We start from the raw sequence: 22708 nt of genomic DNA, 5'->3' as shown, positions 1-22708 counted from the left end.
TGTCTCTCTTCCGTCCTCTCTGTAAAAAATCAATAAAATATATTAAAAAAAAAAAAAAGAAATCAAAACAGTACAGAATTTTAAGAATGCTTTCCCCAAACTACTATTGACAGTTTAGTGTTCAACTTGCCCACTATTTTCTATGTATATATACATCATCTGGATTTTTATTTTTTTAAAGGTTTTATTTTTTTAAATGCATTTTTATTGATTTCAGAGAGGAAGAGTGATAGAAACATCAATGATGAGAGTCATTGACCATTTGCCTCCTTTTCGCCCCCTACTGGGGATCGAGCCTGCAACCCAGGTATACGCACTTGACCAGAATGGAACCCAGAACCCTTCAGTCTACAGGACGACGCTCTACCCACTGAACCATACTGGCTAAGGCCATCACATAGATTTTTTTAAAAAATATATTTTATTGCTTTTTTTACAGAGAGGAAGGGAGAGGGATAGAGAGTTAGAAACATCAATGAGAGAGAAACATCAATCAGCTGCCTCCTGCACACCTCCTACTGGGGATGGGCCCGCAACCAAGGTATATGCCCTTGACCGGAATCGAACCTGGGACCCTTCAGTCCCCAGGTCGACGCTCTATCCACTGAGCCAAGCCGGTTAGGGCAATCACATAAATTTTTTAAAAACAAATAATATAGACTGTTAGGCCTTTTACTTTCCTTAATATAGTATAATAATACGCGGAGGTCCCTGACCTGTACAAAGTAGAAGCTGCAGGAGAGAGTCATGTAAACAGCTTATGCTATAATAGGAAGCAGATTGTGTAGTATAAACCGGTGGAAGCCTAGATACAGGAACTGTCCACTGTGTCTGCTGGAGAATCCACCAGTCATCTCCTAAAAAAAAAATTCTTTTGACCTCTGCTCAACCCTCCAATGCCTTCCCATTGCACAATAAATAAAATCCTACGTCCCCACTATAGCCTGCAAGGTCCTGCCTAAGCTGACACTGTTGCCTGCCTGTGCAACCTCATTGCCTGCCTCTCCCCATCATCCATTAATCCCCAGCCAACTTGGTCCCTGAATAAGCTGTTTCATAGCTCACGGCATCACCCAGCTAGATAAATCTAGTTTATTCTGGTATTCTCTCATTTTACATTTCTGTGTACTTGTTAGTAATGTTTCCCCACTTCAGGTTGTAAAATCTCTAAGGATAAGGATATTGTTTGTCTTTACTTACACCCAGCACCTAGCAAAAAGCTGGGTGCACAATAAACAATCTATTTGTTGAATGAATGTACTTTTAAACCAGGTCTTAAAAAGATGGATAGGGCCCTAACTGGTTTGGCTCAGTGGATAAAGCGTCGGCCTGTGGACTGAAGGGTCCCAGGTTCGATTCCAGTCAAGGGCATGTACCTTGGTTGCAGGCACATCCCCAGTAGGGGGTGTGCAGGAGGCAGCTGATCGATGTTTCTATCTCATCGATGTTTCTCTCTATTCCTCTCTGTAAAAAAATCAATAAAATACATTTTTTTTAAAAGATGGATGGGAGTGCAAAAATTAAAAAATGGTATGCTAGGCTATTAGAATGAAGACAGCAATGGCAGGGAAGTAAGACTGAGAAGATGGCTTGGAGACTAATGGTGAAGATTCCGTAAATTTGGATTGGTGGCAGTATTAAGGGTGGATTGGAAATTTGGTGGTACGAGGACGGGAAAATATAAAGGCTAGAAGGCAGGTTACTGTACTAATCCAGCTGGAAGGCAGCTCTTCTCCATTCCTGCTGGCAGTTACAGTCACTTGCTCTGGGCTGTCACAGCCCTTTTTACATTCCTTTATGTTTCACCATCTTAGTGTGGGGAACCTGGGCTCCACAAGGACTTAGGCTGGAACCAGGTCTTGTTTACAAGTCCAGCATCTGCTAAATGCAGCGTTTCTCACCAGGCATTTGACCGATGAACTGACGGAAAGAATCGGTTTAATGGTTAGAGGACAGGGTTTGGAGAATTCTGAGTTCAAACAGAGACTCAAAACTTATTCACTAGGACCTTGCTTTATCTCTCACAGGTTTCCTTTACTCCTTATTTTATTTTCCATTACCATTTATCCCCCCATCCCCTCTTCCACCTCCACCCACCTCACAGGTTTCCTTTAAACCATTAAAAGATTTACCCGGAGCCCGTGTGGCTCAGTGGTTGAGCCTCAGCCTCTGAACCAAGAGGTCAGGGTAGGATTCTTGTGGGGCACCTGCCTGGCTAGCGCCTTGGGGGGCGGCGGCCATCCATGATTCTTTCATCATTGATGTTTCTATCTCTCCCTCTCCTTTCCTCTCTGAAATCAATAAATATGTTTTTAAAAGCTTTCTTAATTATACATAAAAAAAGATTTACCAGAGGTGAAGGGCTTGGCAAAGTCCTGACAGCGCTCAATTATTATTATTATTAATTGCCAATTCACGGCACACTCGGTGTCTGTGGTCCTTAGGTTCTCCCCCGCCCCGCCCCCCCCCCCCCCCCCCACACACACACGGGGTCCAACAGGATCCCTACGGGTCCTGCTGCCCCGGGTGATCATTCCGGTCCTGCTATCACTACAAAGGCACCATCCAAAAATGGCGACCTCTCACCCATAAGAGGGCGTCGATTACCGGACATGGGAGCGATAGATACGACAGGCGGAGTCGGCTAGAAACAACTAGGGCAGGGTCCCTAACGCTTCCGGAAGGCGCTGAGCCTGCCCAGGCTGCCAGCCAACGCCACCGGGAAAAAGCCGAAGCGGCGGGACTCATCCACGGCCCCGGACCGCGACCACGTGTCCCAGGTCTATCTGCGCCTGCGCAGCTCAGGCGCGCGCCCGCCGGCCGGAAGAGCCGCGCGTTTCCGGGTTGGAGGCGGGGAGCGGTGCCGGAAGTACTGGGGAGGGCCGAGCAGTCGGACCGGCTGCCGAGACGATCGCTTCACTGGGGCAGTCTCCGCATATCATGGGGAGATAGACCTGCTGCCTGTGAGTCTTGGGCCCTGGCAGTGGAGGAAGAAGAGCGGGAGGAGGGAGTCAGCACCCAGACCCACAGTGGGTCAGTGTCTGAAGAGGCAGATTGTGGCGGAGACGGGACTGTGAGGAATCAGGCTCTTGGGACGGGACTGAGGGGACCGGGGATCGGAGAAGAGGCGGCTGTAGGGACCCGGGCTCCAGGCGGGACTTAGGGAACCGGGGGCAGATGCGAGTTCTCCGGCGCCTGAGGGAAAGCGGTCTCAGAGGGACAGGATTGTGAGGACCCGCGCTCCTCAGAGGAGAGGGGTCGGAGCGGAGCCGGGCGTGCGGACCCGGGCTCCTGAGGTAAAAGCGGAGCTGGGACGACTTGGACTCCTGCGAGGCAGAAGCGGGACAGGGAAGACCCATGCGCCCGAGGACTCAGCAGCAGAGCAGCGAAGACTTAGGTCGTTGAGGGGCGGGAAAAGTAAGAGAACATTTGGGTTTGGGAGGAACAGGAGCGGTCAGCGAAGACGGGCTTCCCCGGGTACAGGATCGGGGCTTGGAGGCTCCGAAGTAGCGGAGGGAACGCAACTGTGAGGACCCGAACTTGTGAAAGCGGAGAGGCTCGGGGGCCCCGGCCGTAGGAACAGCCTCTCCGGGAAAAAGGGAGAGTTTGGAGGAGATGTAGGCATCCATTCCCCGCCCCTCAGGTTCTCTGAACCCGGAGCGGTGAAGGATGTGCTGGTGGGAAGACGACGCCTTCGCTCTGCCTCCTGGCTTTTGCCAGGCTTTTCTCGTATCAGATACTTAATCTAGGAAGCCCGCATGCAAGCATCTTCGTTCTCTCCATCATTCTTGCGAAAGTCCGATGTGAAGTTGAAGCAGTTTGAACTCAGTTATATACTTGACAAGTGCTTTAAATTCCATTCCACTCAACCCTGACCTCAGAGATGGAAGGAAGGGCCCGAAAGATCATCTTTTTTTTTTTTTTTTTTTTTTAATTCCCATTTGACATGTAAAGAGGGCTGAGGATCACAGTGGAGCAGTTTTGATTAGATCACGATGTTGGAGCAGTACCCCACCGTGCATAGCAGATAGGAGATGCTCTGTTAATATCCCTAGAAAACATGCTTCTGGAATCCGCTCTGACTTCAGACCTCAGGGGGAATTTTCCCGGATTCTTACTACTTTATTTGTAGTCTTGTTACTGTGTTGACATTGATACAGTGAATGTCACTACCAGTTCAGACACTTTTAAATGAAGCTCATCCCTCCCCCCAAATATGTAGAAAGCCATTTAGGAAGTTGCAGATCCACAAGCTGCACCCTGTATTTTTAGCATCAGCACTCGCTGGAGATGGCTGCTTTTAGGGAAGGTTGGCGGGGAGACTTGGACCAGTCTCTCGTCTCTTCTTCAACAGTGTCTTGGACTGAAACCTACTCAGGCTAACCAGGCACCATCATAAAAGCACCTTCAAGGATTATACCATTTAATTACCACTTACAGCCCCACACGTTAGATACTGTTCGTCCCATTGCACAGAGAAGGAAATTGGTTCAGAGAGGTTAAGCACCTTGCCTGAAATCACAAGGACTCAGTGGTCCAGCCCCAGTCAAACCCAGTTATGTGTTTGACTAAAAATTTTTTCTACTTTTCTAAGTGGATTCCTCTTCATGTCTGAGTTTGCCCATCAGCAAAATAGAAGGAATAGTTATACAAAGCATATCATCGAATGAAAGCACCCTTCCTCAAGACTCAGTAGCCAGTATTGTAACTTATTAGGGTACTTACGTAGTGTGGCATTTAAGATTGAAATCCCTGTGTTTTAATTTGTATTATTTTTATCTTTTTTTCCTTTTTAAATTTGTGGGCTTTTAAAGAAGCATAGATATTCAAGGTAGAAAAACAGGACCTGAATAGAACTTTTTGGGAGGCCAACAAAGGCCAATTTGAAACAAGGGCTTAAACCAGATTAACTTTACAATTGTAACATGAACTAGATGATTGGGGAAATTGGGCTGACTTAGTTGAAACTATTTTTTTCCCAATGAGTTAGCCTGTGCTATTTGCAAGCGCCTATACTGTATGTCAGTGATCAAAACTTATACCAGATTATAAGATTAATAATAATAAAAGGCTAATATGCAAAGTGACTGAACAGCAGAACAACCAGTTGCTATGACATGCACTGGCCACCAGGGGGCAGACGCTCAACACAGGAGCTGCCCCCTGGTGGTCAGTGCACTTCCACAGCGGGAGCGCTGCTCAGCCAGAAGCCAGGCTCACTGCTGGCAAGTGCAGTGGCGGTGGCGGTGGCAGCGGCAGCAGCGCTAAGAATGTCCTACTGACAGCTTAGGCTCACTCCCTGAGGGCTCCCGGACTACGAGAGGGTGCAGGCTGGGCTGAGGGATCCCCCACCCCCCTGCATGAATTTCATGCACGGGGCCTCTAGTAAGATTAATAAGCATGCCCATGCCACCATTTCAAGGTACTTACTGGTTTAATGATAATTTATCACTGAATTAATATCCTCATCTGCATTTACAAAATGTACTTATTTCACTCACTGGTGGCTCTAGTATTGACTGAGTTATTACAATAGGATTTCAAAGTACCTCATCAGAAAATCATTGTGTTAGTGCAGATATGAACATGGAACATATTACTTTTGACCAGAGGTCTTTGTGGAAAGCCCCAAAATACTTTGGAGGCGACATATCAACAGTACTTACAGTCTGTACAGTGAAACAGGTGTGTTGGAGGCAGAAGACAAACTTTGAACTCTGTACATATGAGCTTAATTTAAAATCTTACACACTAATTGTTAGAGCTAGAATGGACTTTAGAATTTGCCTGTAGAAACTCTGGTCACAGGGAGCTCAACTCAGTGGCAGAAGTAGTATGGTACCCAGCACCTCCTATAAGTCTTGTAACTATTTGCCACTACTGTTTTAGTTCAATCCACTTCCTTTTTCTAATGTCTATAGTCATAAAATAGTTATAAGATGCCTTTTAGTTTTAACACTCTGATCTTTATAACTAACATTTAGAAGATGAGAGCATATATTAGCAAACATGTTTAAAACATGTTCTTTGTACCACACACTTTAACTGCTTTAGATACATAAATTTAGTGAATTCTCACAACAATCCCATAAGGTATACTTTATGATTAATTCCACTTTAGAGATGAGGAAATTGAAGCAGAAAGAGATTAGGTAAATTGCTCAAGGACGTAAGGTTAGTATGTGTCAGAATTGGTACTTGAACCCAGACACGGTCATCAGAGTCCATGCCCTTGACCACCGTACTGTACTGCCTTTGTATTAAGTCAAAACCACCTAAATAGGATCAAACTAGTCCAAAAACTGGTGAGGGAAAACCTATATTTCTCCTGCTCTCCAGTCTCACAGACTGCAATTAATTGATTCCTTTTGGTTCATTTAGGCTGGGAAATCTGAGCTCATTTGGTTACATCTAGAAGCCAGTGAGGAAATAAACAACCAAGTAGAAAACCCAGTCATTAAGTCAAGTCATGCACCACAGTGATAGGGCTTTTATGCTATCCAGCTGATAGTCCCCTTGTCTCCGTATTTTGTTTAAATAATAACTTTCTAAACAGTTCACAGGTAAAAGGGTGTTAAACCCAATTTGGCCTTCTATTCTCCTATTTTCTTTATTTTTAAAAAAATTATATAAATGGAACAGATGCAGAGAGAAGGCTAGGTCTTTTTTTTTTCCCCCATGAGAAGGCCAGGTCTTGTGACTACTGCAAAGTCAACACTGGTTTCCTACCTTCTGAAAAATCAGACCCTTTTATTAGAATAATAGCATTGCAATTGGATTTCTGTTTAAGGAACAAAGTTGCTAAAAGCAAAAGTAGGGCTTGCGATCCTCAGTCGATTAACAACAGTTTAAATGTGATGGGTTACTTGCAGCTATAGAATCTTGTTTTGATAAAATTATTAACTGCTTTTCAAAGTAGATTACTGGGGCATGGACTTTCTGGACTTTGTGAATCCCATAGCATGTGATTTCCACATAATAGGTGCTAGTATGGGTTTACTATTATAATTGTTCTCTCAAACTTTCCCAGAGTTAATGCCTGTTTTTACACAGCAGTGCATCCCTATCTCTTGGCATTTTAAGGACGTGAGAGTTACAAATTTGAGTAGCCCAGAGGCAACTATGGTACATTACATAATGGAATTCAGATTATTTTTGGTCACTTCTTTCCGTTATACTTGGTCAACCTCATCCACATTGGACTTGATGAAAGTTGTCAGTAAACAGATCATTTGGGGAGCCATTGACCATTCTGATCAGGTTGTGATACTTTGTTTTTTAAATTTATGTACCATAAAATTCTCCCTTTGGTGCCATAGCACTCTGGTTACTTCTCAATTCCACCACCCCAAAAATTTCCCTCATGCTGCTCCTTTGTAGATAAACCTTCTCCCACCCAAACCCCTGGCAACAACTGATCTGTTCTCCATCCATATAGCTTTGCCTTTTCCAGAGTGTCAGTATTACCTGTTTCTTCAGAGGAAATAAACCAAATAATAATTTTTTTGAATCTTTCTCATAGGTAACATCTATGCACATAGTACAGAATTTAGGGTATACCATGAAAAGTAAGTCTTCTCCCACTTTGGTTCCATAGGCCACCCAGATACTACCATTCCTCCACCTCCCCAAGCAACCACTTTTATCCGTTCTTATGTATCTTTCCAGGAATAATTTATGAATTTACAATTGTGTGTCTGTATGTTTTAGTAAATGGTAGCAAATTATTCTCACTATTCTATATCTTGCATTCTCATTGAACAATGTTTATTGGAGATAATTTCATGAGTGTCCTCTCATTTGTTTTTTAAGTTTTTACTATTATAGTTTTTTGTTTTTTAATTGATTTCAGAGAGGAAGGGAGAGAGAGAGAGAGATTGAAACATCAATGATGAGAGAGAATCATTGATCGGTTGCCTCTTGCATATCCCCTACTGGGGATTGAGCCCGCAACCTGGGCATGTGCCCCTGACCAGAATCAAACCTGAGACCCTTTAGTCCGCAGGCTGATGCTCCATTCACTGAGCCAAACCGGCTTGGGCTCATTTTTTAAATATATTTTTATTGATTTCAGAGAAGAAGGGAGAGGGAAAGAGAGATAGAAACTTCAATGATGACAGAGAATCATTGATCGCCTTCCTCCTGCATGCCTCCCAACTAGGGACCGAGCCCGAAACCCAGGCACCTGCCCTAACTGGGATTCGAACCATGACCTCCTGGTTCATAGATCTACGCTCAACCACTGAGCCAGGCCAGCTGGGCTAGACATTTAGATTTTTATGTAATTGAACATATCAGTAATTTATTTTATGGCTCCTGAGTTTTTGGTTATCTTAAAACTCTGAGGTATCTGTAGATACTCTTGAGAATATTTTTTTCTAATTTTTAAAAAGTGAGGTAATTTTAGATTTATATGCAGTTGCAAGAAATAATACAGAGAGATTCCTTGTACACTTTGCCCAGTTTTCCCCAATGGTAACATTTTGCAAAACTGTTACGTAATATGACAACCGGATATTGACATTGATACAACCTACCAATTTTACTCAGATTTCCCCAGTTTCAGTTATACACTTTTGTTTGTGTGTGTATGTGCCTTATCTCATACAATTTAATCACTCTTCATTTAATCATCACTACAGTCAAGATTCTGAGCAATTCCATTACAACAAGGGTCTCTGGTATTGCCCTTTTATAACCATTCCACTTCCCTCTCACCCCGCCTCTGACAACCTCACTAATCTGTCCTCTTTCTAAAATTTTGTCATTTCAAAAATGTTCTATTTAAATGGAAACATACAATTTATAGTCTTTTTTGATTGGTTTTTGCTCTGCGTAATTCTCTGGAGGTTTATCCAAGTTGTGTATATAAATAGTAGTTTAGTTCTTTTTTAAAAAAATATATTTTTATTGATTTCAGAGAGGAAGGGAGAGGGAAAGAGAGTTAGAAGCATCAATGAGGATAGAGAAGCATTGATCAGCTGCCGCCTGCACGCCCCCTTTTGGAGATCAAGCCCACAGCAACCCAGGCATGTGTCCTGACCGGAAATCTAACCATGACCTCCTGGTTCATAGGAAGACATTCAACCACTGAGCCACCCCAGCCTGGCTAGTTTCGTTCTTTTTATTGCTAAGTAATATTCTGTGGCATGATGTACCACAGTTGGTTTAACCATTTGCCTGTTGAGAGACATGTGAGCTGATTTCAGTTTTTGGCTATTACAAATAAAGCTACTAGGAACATTCATATATAAGTTTTTACGTGAACATAAGTTTTCACTTCTCTAGGATAAGTGCCTAGGACTGCAGTTGCTTAGTCGTATGGTAGTTGCATGTTTAGTTTTTTAAAAATAAACTTTATTAAGGTATAATTTGCATACAATAAAATGTAGGCACTGTAAATTTATGGTTCTATGAATTTCGATAAATGTATGCAGCTATGTAAGTGTCACCCCACACAAGATATAGAACTTTTATATCACCTTAGAAACTTCCCTCATGCCCCTCTTCAGTCAGTCCCTGCCCTGTCTATCAGTAGAGATTAGTTTTATTAGTAACTAGAGGCCCAATGCATGAAATTCATGCAAGAAAAGGCCTTCCTTCCCCCGGCTGCTGGCACTGGCTTCCCTCGCAGGCCCAGCTTCATACGGAAGGTCATCCGGAAGGTTGTCTGGTCTAATTAGCATATTACATTTTTATTATTATACATAGAATTTCATACAAATGGAATCATGCAGTATTTTTTCTTTTCTTTTTTCTTTTTTAAATATATTTTATTGATTTTTTACAGAGAGAAAGGGAGAGGGATAGAGAGTTAGAAACATCGATGAGAGAGAAACATCGATCAGCTACCTCCTGCACACTCCCCACTGGGTATGTGCCCACAACCAAGGTACATGCCCTTGACCGGAATCGAACCTGGGACCCTTGAGTCCGCAGGCCGACGCTCTATCCACTGAGCCAAACTGGTTAGGGCAGTATTTTTTCTTTTGAGACTGGCATTTTTTCCCACTTAAATATGTTAAGATGCATCCCTGTTGTTTTGTGATTTAGTGATTTTTTTTAAATAAACTATGTCTTAGAAAAGTTTTAGAAAAATTGCAAAAATAGTACCTTATACCTACATCTTCATCATTAGCATCTTACATTAGCATGGTACTTTTGTTGTAATTAAGTAAAGTCTATAATTTATTCAAATCTCATTTTACCCCTGATGTCCTGTTTCTATCCCAGGATTCCACCCAGGATACCACATTACATTTAGTCTTCATGTATATTTAGGCTACTCCAAGAGTGCATTCTTAGATTTTTAAGAAGTTGCAAAGTATTTTTGTTTTTTGTTTTTATTTTAGAGAGAGAGGAAGGGAGAGTGTGAGAGAAACATTGATCAGTTGCCTTCTGTTTGTGCCCCAACCAGGGATCGAACCTGCAACCTCATTTTAGTTTTAACTTGCCTTTCCTTAATGACCAATGGTGTTGAACATCTTTTCATGTACTTATTTGTCATCTGTATATCCTCTTTGGTGAAATGTCTGGTCATGTCTTTTGTTCATTTTCTAATCAAATTACCTTTTTGTTACACTGTTGAGTTTTGAGAGTTCTTTATACATTCTATTTGGAAATGTTGTTTGTAAATATTTTCTCCCAGCCTGTAGCAGAAAGTACCAAACCCTATACATACAATGATATTTCCTATACATACTTTCCTATGCTAAAGTATAATTTATAAATTAGGCACAATAAAACATTAAAAACAATAACTAATAAATAGGACAATTATAATAAAAGTTATGTGAATGTGGTCACTCTCTCAAAATATCTTATTGTACTGTACTTATTTTCTTCTTGTGATGGTGTGAGATGAGGTGGGTGATGATACAATGCATACGTGATGAGATGAAGTGAAATGAATGGCATAAGCACTGAAATAGCATTAGGCTACTAGAGGATAACTTGAACATAAGCCCTGTGATACTATAATAGTTGATCTTATAACCCAGATGACTACCAAGAGAGTAAGTGCAGGTAGCATACACAGTGTGGATATGCTGGACAAGGTGATAATTCACAACCTAGGCACAATTGAGTGGGGCTGCACAAGACTTCATCACACTATGCAGAAGGGCAGGTAATTTAAAAGGTATGAATTGCTTATTTCTGGAATTTTCCACTTAATATTTTCAGACTGTGGTTGACAGAAACTGGAAAGTGAAACCTTGGATAAGGGGGCGATGGGGGAACTACTGTATTACTATGTTAACAAACTTTTCCTGCATGATTCTCCCAGTGGTAGCATTTATGGGCAAGGGAGAAGTCATGGACTGTCAGTGATACTGATGCTCTGCTGCCCCCCTCAGCCGGCTCTTGGCCAACAAGTTTCTCTTGATCATTTAACCAGTGCAGTTAGTTGCTTTTATTAAGGGTAAGCCAGGGGAAGGTGTCATATCAAAAAGGTGTGTTGGGGAAGAACTCAGCAATAGGGGCAATGGTAGAACAGATGCAAATATTCATTCAGGTTGCTAAGCATTACCAAGTTCTGAAACCATTGCCATGATTTCTGCAAGTTAAAATTCCACAATTTTGGCTAATTATGGTATTTCATATCCTGCTAGTTTATTCCTAACAATAGAGCATTCATTTTATAGGAAGAGAGTCTATGTTATTATAATCATTAATTAATTTAAAAAGTTGCATATGAAAGAGATGGAGATGTTTTTCTTGGTGCCTAGAAGGGATAAGGAGATGTTTCTCTGCATACAGTTTGCCTGATTCCTAATTGATGAAGATGTGCCAGGCCGTGGGATGAAATGGTCTGTGGCAAGGGTGGTGCTTGATGTTAGTTGTTCATTTACAGGTAGCTTTTGAAAATGGCTGCCTCTCATTTCACCGGGCTCACAGCTGTTGCTGATGTAATTAAAGATCTAGACACTCAGATAGCTGTAAGTAAGTTCTTTGAAGCCACTGTGAAAGGAACATGGTGAATGTGCTTCTGATCTTGGTGACACAACAGCTGATGTCACAGATTCAACCTCCTGGCTCTAAAATTTAGGAGTCCCAGCTACTCCAGGCTAGGGACTCTGCATGAATTAAAGATTGCTAACACTCAGAGAAAGTTTGCTCTTGATGACAAAAAAGATTTTCACAATTGCTAAAAATTGTGTTTACTAGGTATAGCTCTGACATAGAGTTAAGCATGTTTTGAAATGCCAAAATGAACTAATCTGTTTTCTGAAGTTTTGTGATTGGGTTTTAAGTATGTGACTGTGCCATGATTTATTTGAAGTTAACATTATTTGATGCTCAAAAATAATGCATGTAGTACTTAACCATGTATTCTATTTTTACAAAGTCTTCAAAAATGTCTTGCTCATTCTAGTTTATTTTTGCACATAAGATTCCTCGTTTCATATACTTTCTTATTTCAATTTTGTGGACTATTTCATTTAGCTTTTGAAGAAGAGATGGTTTCTAAATATCAGGTGAGAGCAATGAATATTCTTTATTCCCTCCATTTTTAATGTGCAGGTATCAAATAGTCACTATTGCTGATATACTGAAAACCTTTCAAAGTCTGGTAAACCTCATAAAATTTTACTTTCAAAACTCATCCTTTATTACAGGTCCTCTGGAGCTAATCTTTGTGTTTGCTTTCCACAGTTGATTGGTCTTGGTCCTCATACCTCCAGGAAGAAACAGGATCTCGATAAGCTCTATGAGCTGAAGTCCAAAGCTCGGCAGATTATGAACCAGTTTGGCCCCTCAGCCCTCATCAACCTGTCCAATTTCTCATCCATAAAACCGGAACCAGCCAGCACCCCTCCACAAGGCTCCATGGCCAATAGCACTACAGTGGTAAAGATACCAGGCACGCCTGGGTCTGGAGGGCGTCTCAGCCCTGAAAATAATCAGGTATCATCCTCTTACTTTTTGCTCTCTGTAGTCTTTTCTTTTTGAACCAGTAATGCTTTGAGAGATGTCCATCTCAGATGCTGCCTCTTCCTCTCACTGAAAAAGGTCTTTTCCCTCCTTAGACTCCTGAAGTTCTATATTGGCCCAGCCATGTGGCTAAGTGGTTGAGCATTGATTTATGAACCAGGAGGTCATGGTTCAGTTCCTGGTCAGGGCACATGCCCGAGTTATGGGCTCGATCCCCAGTGTCGGGTGCGCAGGAAGCAGCCGATCAAAGATTCTCTCTCATTATTGATGTTTCTGTCACTTTCTCTCCCTTCCTCTCTGAAATCAATAAAAATATATTTAAATAAAAATAAATAAAATAAAATAAAGGAGGTACCATGAACCAAGCAGGTAGGAAGAAGGGTGGAAGAGCATGTCCAAAGCAGCAGAGGCACTGTACGATTTGTGGTCAGAAAATGGCAAATTATTTACTGTAGAGGGAAAGTGAGGCACAGTGAGAAAAAGAGATGAGACTGAAATAAATTGACAGATGTTGGCCTCTCTTCCAAACTGCTCTTTCTGCCTTGCCCTAGGCTACTTCTGTCTTTGTTGTTGTTGTTATTAATCCTCACCTGAGGATATTTCTCCATTGATCTTTTAGAAAGAGTGGAAGAGAGAGGGAAAGACAGAGAGAAACATCAATGTGAGAGAAACACATCAATTGGTTGCCCCCGACCAGGGCCCAGGCTGGGGAGGAGCCTGCAACCAAGGTACATACCCTTGACCAGATGGAACCCGGGACCCTTTGGTCTGCAGGCCAGTACTCTATCCACTGAGCCAAGCTGACTAGGGCGGAGGCTACTTCTGTCTGGAGAGTGTAATCTTACAGCAATGTCACCAGATAGGCCAGACTGTTAACTCTTTGGAAAGCAGAAAACTAAAACCAACAAATTTGCAAGCTTTCTGCATCAGAGCATAATGAGTCCTTTTGTTTGTTTCCTTGATACTTGGCTGAAAAATCTTCTCCTAATTAACTTTAGGTGTTGACCAAGAAGAAATTACAAGACTTAGTAAGAGAAGTGGATCCTAATGAGCAATTGGATGAAGATGTAGAGGAGGTAAGAAGGGGCTGGGTACCACAGAGGGTGTGTCCCTGAGAGCTAGTATATAATATAGTTTCTGTGGTGAAGAGCACAGACTTTAGAAGCAAATCTGAATTTGCATCTTGGCTCTGCCAGTGAACAGCTTTGTAGCTGTGGATAAATTACTTAAGCTTTCTGAGACTCAGCTTCCTCCTGTGTTGGTAAGGTATGACATTATTTATCTACATGGTTATTATGAGGGTCCCATGGAATAATTACACAAGACACTTTATACTTAACAGCTGCTGCTACTTTTACCTGTCAAAAAGGACATAGTCTGCTTCTTATAGGCAATCACAATAGTTTTAGTTGTTCCTAGATTATTCCCCCATATTTCTAAGTAATATACTTAAACATATACTCTTTGATTCATTAATTTTTTTAAGATTAAAAAAAATATTTTTAATTAATCTTTTAGAGAGAGAGGAAGGGAGAGGGAGAGAGAGAGAGCCTGCACACTCCCTACTGGGTATCAGGCTCACAACCCGGGCATATGCTCTGACCAGGAATCAAACCAAGGACCCCTCAGTTCACGGGATGATGCTCAACAAACTGAGCCACTCTGGCCAGGCTTAAAAGATTTTTCAATTGATTTTGAGAGAGAAAGAGAGAAAAAAAAACATCAATGTGAAAGTGAAACATTGATTGGCTGCCTCCTGCACACCCTCCACCGAGAATCAAGCCTGCAACCCATGCATGTTCCCTGATCAGGACTCAAACTGGCAACCTTTCTTTCGTGGTGCATGGGATGATGCCCAATTAACTGAGCCACATCAGCCAGGGCTGATTCATTAATTTTATAATAGTCTATTGACTTCCTGTTGTGGTAGATGATAATTTTAGAGTCTTTTTCCTATTCTGAATTTTTATATGACTTTAGTATATCTCTTTTTTTTCATTTGTTGTGCTGTTTTTGGAGGCTTCTTTTACTCTAGAAAATTCTGTGCCTTAATGCTGGGATGGTTTTGTGTATTTTTTTTTGATGTTTTTGTTTTGCCTTTGCTGAGTAATATGTAATGATAGAGAAAGAAAATGCAGGTTATAAAAACAGTATAACTCCATTGTTTGTTTTATTTTATTATTTTTAAATATATTTTATTGATTTTTCTACAGAGAGGAAGGGTGAGGGATAGAGAGTTAGAAACATCAATTAGCTGCGTCCTGCACATTCCCTACTGGTGATGTGCCCGCAACCAAGGTACATGCCCTTGACCAGACTCAAACCTGGGACCCTTGAGTCTGCAGGCTGACGCTCTATCCACTGAGCCAAACCGGTTAGGGCTCCATTGTTTGTTTTAACCAGAGGGAAAATATTTGCCTTTTTTGTATATGTGTGGCTTTTTGGAACAGCAACTTTATTGAGATATAATTCCTGTACCATAAAATTCACCCATTTGAAATATATAGTTCAGTGGGTTTTACTATATTCAGAGTTGTGCAACTGTCAACACACTCAATTTGGGAACATTTTCATCATCCCTAAAAGAAACCCATACCCATTAGCAGTCATTTCCCATTTTTCCCCAGCCCCCACAGCCCTAGGCAGCCAACTACCAATATATTTTCTATCTTTGTAGATTCGCCTATTCTGGATATTTCAAATATATGGAATCATAATATTTGGTCTTTTGTGACTGCCTTCTTTCACTTAGCATAATGAGTCTAAAGTTCGTCCATGTTGTAGAGGGCATTATTACTTCCTTTCTTATTATGGCTGAATAAATATTCCATTATATGGATATTAGAGGCCCGGTGCACAGATTCATGCACCAGTGGGGTCCCTTGGCCTGGCCTGTGAGGATCGGGGCAAAACCGGCTCTCCAACATCCCCTGAGGGGTCCTGGATTGCGAGAGGGCAGTTCTTGGGTGACACACCCCAGAATTGGGCTCCCTCCTCTTGGTTCTGGGTGCGTCACCGAGAACTGCAGCTTCCAAGTCACCGCAGCTTGGTAGCTCTTGCATTGAGCGTCTGCCCCCTGGTGGTCAGTGCTCATCATAGCTACTGGCTGGTCAGCCGGTCACTTAGGCTTTTATATATCTAATCTAATAATAGACAAACATGGTAATTGACTGTACCTTCGCTATGCCTCCTGTTGGCTAAACAGTGCGATATGCAAATTAACCACCAACAAAGATGGCGGCTAATTTGCATACTGCAGGCAGGGCGGGACAGTGCGAGCTGCCCCCAGCCGGGACCCCTGTGTTCAGCCCTGAGCGGGCGGGACTCCCGTCTGCGGCCCTGGGCGGAGGGGCTTGGCAGCGTGATCGGCCCCAGGAAGCCCTATTCTTGCAGGAATCCTCCTGCAACGGCTTCTAGTGTGTGTGTGTGTGTGTGTACCACCTTTTGTTTATCCATTCATCAATTGATGGACATTTGGGTTGTGTCCACTTTTGGGCTATTATGAATAAAGTTTGCCATGAACATTCATGTGCAACCTTTTTTGTTTTTTTCCTCTTTTTAAAAAGTTTCTGTACAAATTTTTGTATGAACATATGTTTTCAATTCTCTTGGGTATATACCTAGGGGTAGAATTGCTGATTCATATGGTAATTCTGTTCCTTTAAGGACTGACTGTTTTTCCAGAGTGCTTCACCCTTTTATTTTCCCATCAACAGTGTATGAGCAGTTCATTTTCTTATATTAGTTTTTGATAATTTCTTCTCTATTTTTGTTTCTTTCTGGGATGATAATTGGTGGGATATTGGATCTTCTGCATTGATCCTCTTAGCTTTTTTGGTCTTTTTACTCCTATTTTTCATTTCTTTGTAATTATAAGTTCTGCTTGCTGCGGAGATTTTCCTTAGTTTATCTTCTAATACTTTTAACATTTTTAAATATAAAAATTTTAGTTTTGACAAGTTACTTCTCCTTGTTCACTGATTTTTTTATTTTTATTTTCCTAAGCCATTCTGTTCTTATTTTTTGGTTGTAATACCTTCTCTTATCTTTCTCTTTGAGGATATTAATTAATTTTTTGACATTTTCTTCTTTTCCCTGCATTGTTTGTTTCCTCTGGGTTCCTTTTCCCCTCTTTGGTTTGTTTCCTGTATTTTCTTTTTTGTGTTAGAGACTTTCTTCAAATGTCTGCTAATCCTAGCTATCCATTCTCAAATAATGAGCCATTAAAAAGCCGATTTGAATCAGAACTTACTAATAGGCTTTGTCCAATAATGTGCTGGTAAGTGTTTAACAACCAGCTCTGTGGAGAAAATGACCCTGATTTTCAGCATTTTTGGATTTCTGGGGTGTGACATTCCCACTGTGCCCTATTTTAAGTTATCAACATATTGTTGCTGAATGCAAAATTGGTAAAAATGCAAAAATTGACTTTCATGAGCTCTTCTCAGCTGGCTCTAGGGTACCATTGGCTCCACTTCAGAATAATTGGTCCACAAATCGACCTTTCATTGGGGGCTTCCTAAATATCAGTATCTGTAAACCTTTTCTCTGGAGTCGTTTAGTATCTCTAGAGAAAAATGCTCCAGACTTCTATCTGGAGGGTTTAACCCTAGCTTCTAACATTCTGGAAGCAAGACAAGAGAAAGGGGCTGTGTCTCTCCCCTTGCTCTGCTATGTCTGATGTATTCTAATCCAGAGCCACATCCCTTCATTTTCCATGGGGAATAAAGCTACTGTGTTCTGGGTCAGGTAAGTATGGCTGCTTTTGGAGTGCAAGGGTCATTGACTGCTCTGTGTATTGACATTAACAATTCCCCAATTTGTAGTTCCATACCTCAGCCCAGTCTTCTATGATAAATGGTACTTCCAAATCCTGGACCTCTTAGGGATTGTGAAGGGAAAGTCAGTTTAATTCTCATTGGTGTCCTCTCTATAGGCACTTGTGTTGTAACATCTGTATGCTAGTTCAGTTCTCCCTCTTCTTCTGTTATCTCTATAGCAAAAATTTACTTTAAAAGTTTATTGGAATTTCTTTTCATTAGGTTTTCTCTCCCATTGAGGATCTATATGTCTGTTTTCTTTATTATTATTTTCATGGATTTAGGGAGGGAGAGGAGGTCATTTTGGCAGTTGACCTCCCATGTTTAATCATAAGTATTTCCTTTAGATGGTATCCATTTGGTTCCATAGGAAAGATGACAATGGGTTAATGGTCCAGCAGAACAAGGAATGTCTACATCTATGATAGTAATTTTATTTTAATTTTTGGTCAGCAAAGGAAGCCATGAGAAGGCATTGACTTAAAATTTCAATTTCTTCATGTAGATTTTTAGCTTCAGAATTCTGCTTTTGTTCATCACACAGTCCAGGATTAATATAATGAAGTAGAAAGAACCCAGGATTTGGACTCAGAACCTTGAGGTTGAATCCTGGTACCACTGCTTAGTAGTTACATAGCCATGAGCAAGATAGTCTCCTTGAGTCTTAGCATCCCCTGCTGTCAATCAGGGTAAAATTCATGCCCCATTTTTTTCACAGGATTATTATAAGGACTAGATAAGATAATGGAAATAAAAATGCTTTAAGAGACTGTGAGTGAGGGATAATAATAATTAACTTTTGTTTTCCCACCTAATTCAGAAGATAATATGGGGGTGAGGGATTGGGCTGGTTGATGCCTGCTGGGTAGAAAGCGCAGAAAGCTCATCCTCAGAAAGGTGTGAGTTGCACTCCACCTGGTTAATAAGTTAATGTGTTTCTGTTGCCATCCCCTCTCTTCCTCTCACCTTAGGCCAATGCTGATTATAGGCCCTCTGATAAGGAAGTCTGACTGAATATGTGGTTCAGGCAGGTACAGTTGTCCCAGCAACAAGAGCTTAACCTGCCAATGACATGGTTACTCTCTCCCACTTTTCCCCAGATGCTGCTGCAGATTGCTGATGATTTTATCGAGAGTGTAGTGACAGCAGCCTGCCAGCTTGCTCGGCATCGCAAGTCCAGCACCCTGGAGGTGAAAGACGTCCAGCTGCACCTAGGTACATGGTCTCATTTCTCCCTGAGGTGTCGCCATGATTCTTCTGTCAGGACCATCATGAAAAGTGTGGTCAGAGGAACCTCTGTGCCAGGATCAGACTTTCAGGCTCTGATATTTATGTATTCCCAGGCATTGGGTTTGCCACTACCTACCTGCGTCACCTTATCTTTGTTACTTAATTTCTCTTAGAGTCCATTTCCTCATTTGTAAAGTGGAGATCTAATATCCTCCTTACATGGTAATTGTGAGAATTATGAATTAGGTTTGTAAAATGACAGACACAGGATCTGGCTCAAGGTAAGAGATTAAGTAAATGTAGCTATTATATCTCCACCATTCAAAAAAAGGTGTTTCCCTTACAGTTTTTAGCTTATTTAGGCATTTTTCCAAGAAAATTATAATCATAACATGTATATAAATTTGTATTCTGCTTTTCTACATAATAGACACTAAATTCGAGCTTGGGTTTTTCTGGGAGATACTCATCTAACATTTTATTTTTTTACATTTATAGTACTGTAAATGTATTTTTTCTTCCTTAAGATTTTCTTAACATTTTCTTTTCTTTAGTTTACTTAATTGTAAGAATACAGTACACAATACATGTAACACCCAAATTTTGTTTATTAACTGTTTATGTTATCGGTAAGGCTTTTGGTCAACAGTAGACTATTAGTAAACTTTTGGGGAAGTCAAAAGTTATACGCAGCCCTGGCCGGTTTTCTCAGTGGACAGCCCTCAAACCAAAGGGCACGGTTCGATTCCTGGTCAAGGGCACGTACCTCAGTTGCAGATTTTTTTAAAAATATATTTTATTGATTTTTTACAGAGAGGAAGGGAGAGGGACAGAGAGTTAGAAACATCGATGAGAGAGAAATATCGATCAGCTGCCTCCTGCACAACCCCACCAGGGATGTGCCCACAACCTAGGTACATGCCCTTGACTGGAATCGAACCCGGGACCCTTCAGTCCGCAGGCCGACGCTCTATCCACTGAGCCAAACCAGTCAGGGCTCAGTTGCAGATTTGATAAGAGTAAGACAACTGAAAAATGACTCCCTTTCTGTGGAGCTGCATGGAAAGCTTAGGACTCAGCACCCCATGGCTTTGACCAATTTACTTTGGAAGAAAGTCAAATGGTATCCGTTACACCTTGAGGCACGACATGAGATTCCCCCATTTATATTCCATAGAATCCCTCTGCAGGGTTACTGTTACTCAGCTTAGCTGATTGCTGAGCTTCGTCCCCCCTGACCCTTGTCTGAGGGTCACACTGTACCCTGACCCTGCCTGCCAGTCCCCTTATCTCTGTGCTGGCCTCTTCCTTGCAGAGCGCCAGTGGAACATGTGGATCCCAGGATTTGGCTCTGAAGAAATCCGACCCTACAAAAAAGCTTGCACCACAGAGGCTCACAAACAGGTAAGGAGTCCTCAGAGCCCCAGGGCAGCCACAGCTGATCCCTTGAGCTACCATTGCAGTCACAGCTACCACCACTGCAGTTATTGCTCCCTCTCACAGCAGCAGAGCTCCATGGGAGATCAGTCAGATATTTCCTTGATGATTGGCTATTCCCACACGGGGGTGGAGGGGGAGTGTCTCTGGTTTGTCTCTCAACTCTGATGGGCAGTGGTTAAAGCTGTTGAATGTAGGTTGTTTAATATGGATGGAACTTGAACCTGCCCATCTCCTTAATGAAGTCCTTCACTGTTGGCATTGCTTAAAGCTGTTGAATGTAGGTTGTTTAATATGGATGGAACATTATGGATGTAACTTGAACCTGCCCATCTCCTTAATGGTGATGTGAACATACATATGGTCCTGTGACTGAGGACAGGTTAAGGAAAGCAGAAATACATATACTTGTGGTGAGAGGTAGCACCCAGACTGCTCTGCCAGGTATTTTGATCTTCGTCCTAGCTTAACCTTTGTTCTCTGCCTCTCTTACCATGAAACTGAGGGGTCAGTGTAAGAACCTAACACCACTTCTGCTGTGGAGCAAGTTGTCCCTGTCGTTGGTCAGTCTCGTGGCAGTGGTGGCCTCCCCTGACAAGGCTGTCATTCCTGTCTTAATATAACTGGCTACTCGGAATTGAAAAGTGAGCTTGCCCTGGCCAGTTTGGCTCAGTGGATAGAGCATCAGCCTGGGGACTGAAGGGTCCCGGGTTCGATTTGGTCAAGGGCACATGCCAGGTTGTGGGCCTGATCCCCAGTAGGGGGTATGCAGGAGGCAGCCGATCAATGATTCTCATCACTGATGTTTCTATCTCCCTCTCCCTTCCTCTCTGAAATCAATAAAAATATATATTTTTAAAAGGACAGTGAGCTTAATCTAAGCTTGACAGGCATAACTGGGAGCCTCTGTCCCTTGCTTTTCCATAGAGTGGATCTCTGGAGCGGGTATGTTTCCGGAGCTCACAAAGGAAGCCCTGCAAGGAAGCTGTCAGTAGTCTGAATTGAAGGACCACAGTGTTCTTCAGAAAGGAGTCCCTCCAGATAACAGATGGTCATTTGGTCTCTGTTCCCAAATTATCCACTTTTTAGAATATATATATATATATGTATATATATTTATTTATTTATTTATCAACAAATATAATGTTTGGACAATCTCTTGGTCAAAAAGAGTGAGCAAAGCAAATCAGTAATTTGGCCATGGCTGGTAGTAGTAAAATTCGAAGTCCATGATCTGACTATTTCCCTGATGGGTTGTGGTAGAAGTTGTTGGTGTCAGTTTCCTTCATTGCAGGTCATCAAGTGTGAAATGGCAGCAGGCTTGAAACAAAGGCCCCTTTCCTATTTTCTCCATCATCAGAGAAGAGTTTGGGTGTGGGTGGGAAGCCTAGAAATCACCTGCTTTGATGGCTTTTCCCCTTAAGTCCCCAAAAGGCAGGAGCTGTCACCTTTTAACCTTTTTGCCATTCTGCTAGCCTAGAGCAGTCTGTGTCTTTGGTGCATGGAATGGATCGCTGGCCTGTCTGAACATCTCTGGGGCCCTGCAGATTGTCCTCAGGTTAGGTGGAGCTGGTGATGAGCTGCTCTATGCCTATAGGTTCCCGCAGGCTCCAGGCTGTGCTGTGGGTCATGCTGCCTGCTAGGCACCCACGAACATCCCAGAAAGTTCCTCACTCTAACCTGTGCTTTGCTTATTTCTCTCTCCTTTTAGAGAATGGCATTGATCCGGAAAACAACCAAGAAATAACACATGGAAAGATCAGGGAATGGACAACATTGTATTTGGAGATACTTGAGCTGAGACCTCAGCCATCTCATCTTTGGATTTTTTTTTTAATGCTTTACAGAGAAGCATATATTTTTTATTAACAGTGCAGCAATATCTATAATGACTGAGAGGATCTGCCAAAAGAATAAAGCCTCCTGCCCCCACTTTGGCCCCTTTTCCCTGCCGTCTCAAAGAGGAGCAATTTATCTTCCAGAGAAGATTTTATTTGTGATTTATTATATAAGTGATTGAATATGGGACAAAGCAGTATGGTCTTGTTTGGTGAGACAGTATTAGCAGGATTGGTAGAGGTTTTTGTTTCCTTCTCCCTTCCTCTTCCCCTGTACTTTGTAATGTCAGTGTTTATATGAATATGACTTTCATTTGCTTTTCCAGAATAAAAAAGTTATAATTGAAAGACACAGGATGCATGGCTTACAGCCTTTGAAATCCAAGAGGGAGTTAGGAGTAGCAGCAAGGCTGATGCAGCTTCCCAGTCAGCAGGTGGCAGCAATGT

At 42.0% G+C, this 22708-nt stretch overlaps 1 protein-coding gene across 2 annotated transcripts; it reads left to right on the top strand.

Annotated features, from left to right (window-relative positions):
* The first annotated feature begins 2875 nt into the window (after positions 1–2875).
* TAF12 (TATA-box binding protein associated factor 12) lies at positions 2876–22355 on the top strand. 2 transcript variants are annotated; one of them, XM_070403207.1, is made up of 7 exons: positions 11919–11939; positions 12448–12479; positions 12658–12909; positions 13935–14012; positions 18857–18971; positions 20302–20390; positions 22135–22355. In XM_070403207.1, the coding sequence occupies exons 2-7, from the start codon at positions 12462–12464 to the stop codon at positions 22168–22170; spliced, it is 588 nt and encodes a 195-aa protein (XP_070259308.1). In that variant the 5' UTR covers positions 11919–11939; positions 12448–12461; the 3' UTR covers positions 22171–22355. The 2 variants fall into 2 exon arrangements, with proteins under 2 accessions (XP_070259309.1, XP_070259308.1); XM_070403208.1 differs by lacking the exons at positions 11919–11939; positions 12448–12479 and adding an exon at positions 2876–2963.
* Positions 22356–22708: the final 353 nt, after the last annotated feature.

The sequence above is a fragment of the Myotis yumanensis genome, unplaced genomic scaffold (assembly GCF_028538775.1).
Source record: "Myotis yumanensis isolate MYYU_CA2020_CCGP unplaced genomic scaffold, mMyoYum1.0.hap1 SCAF_2, whole genome shotgun sequence".
Lineage (NCBI taxonomy): Eukaryota > Metazoa > Chordata > Mammalia > Chiroptera > Vespertilionidae > Myotis > Myotis yumanensis.
This window is presented reverse-complemented; position numbering and strand designations above follow the sequence as displayed.

Coding starts and splice junctions, on each gene's coding strand:
- TAF12 (XM_070403207.1), top strand. Junction 14,013..18,856: donor TGGATGAAGATGTAGAGGAG/GTAAGAAGGGGC, acceptor ACTTTTCCCCAG/ATGCTGCTGCAGATTGCTGA. Junction 18,972..20,301: donor AGACGTCCAGCTGCACCTAG/GTACATGGTCTC, acceptor TCTTCCTTGCAG/AGCGCCAGTGGAACATGTGG.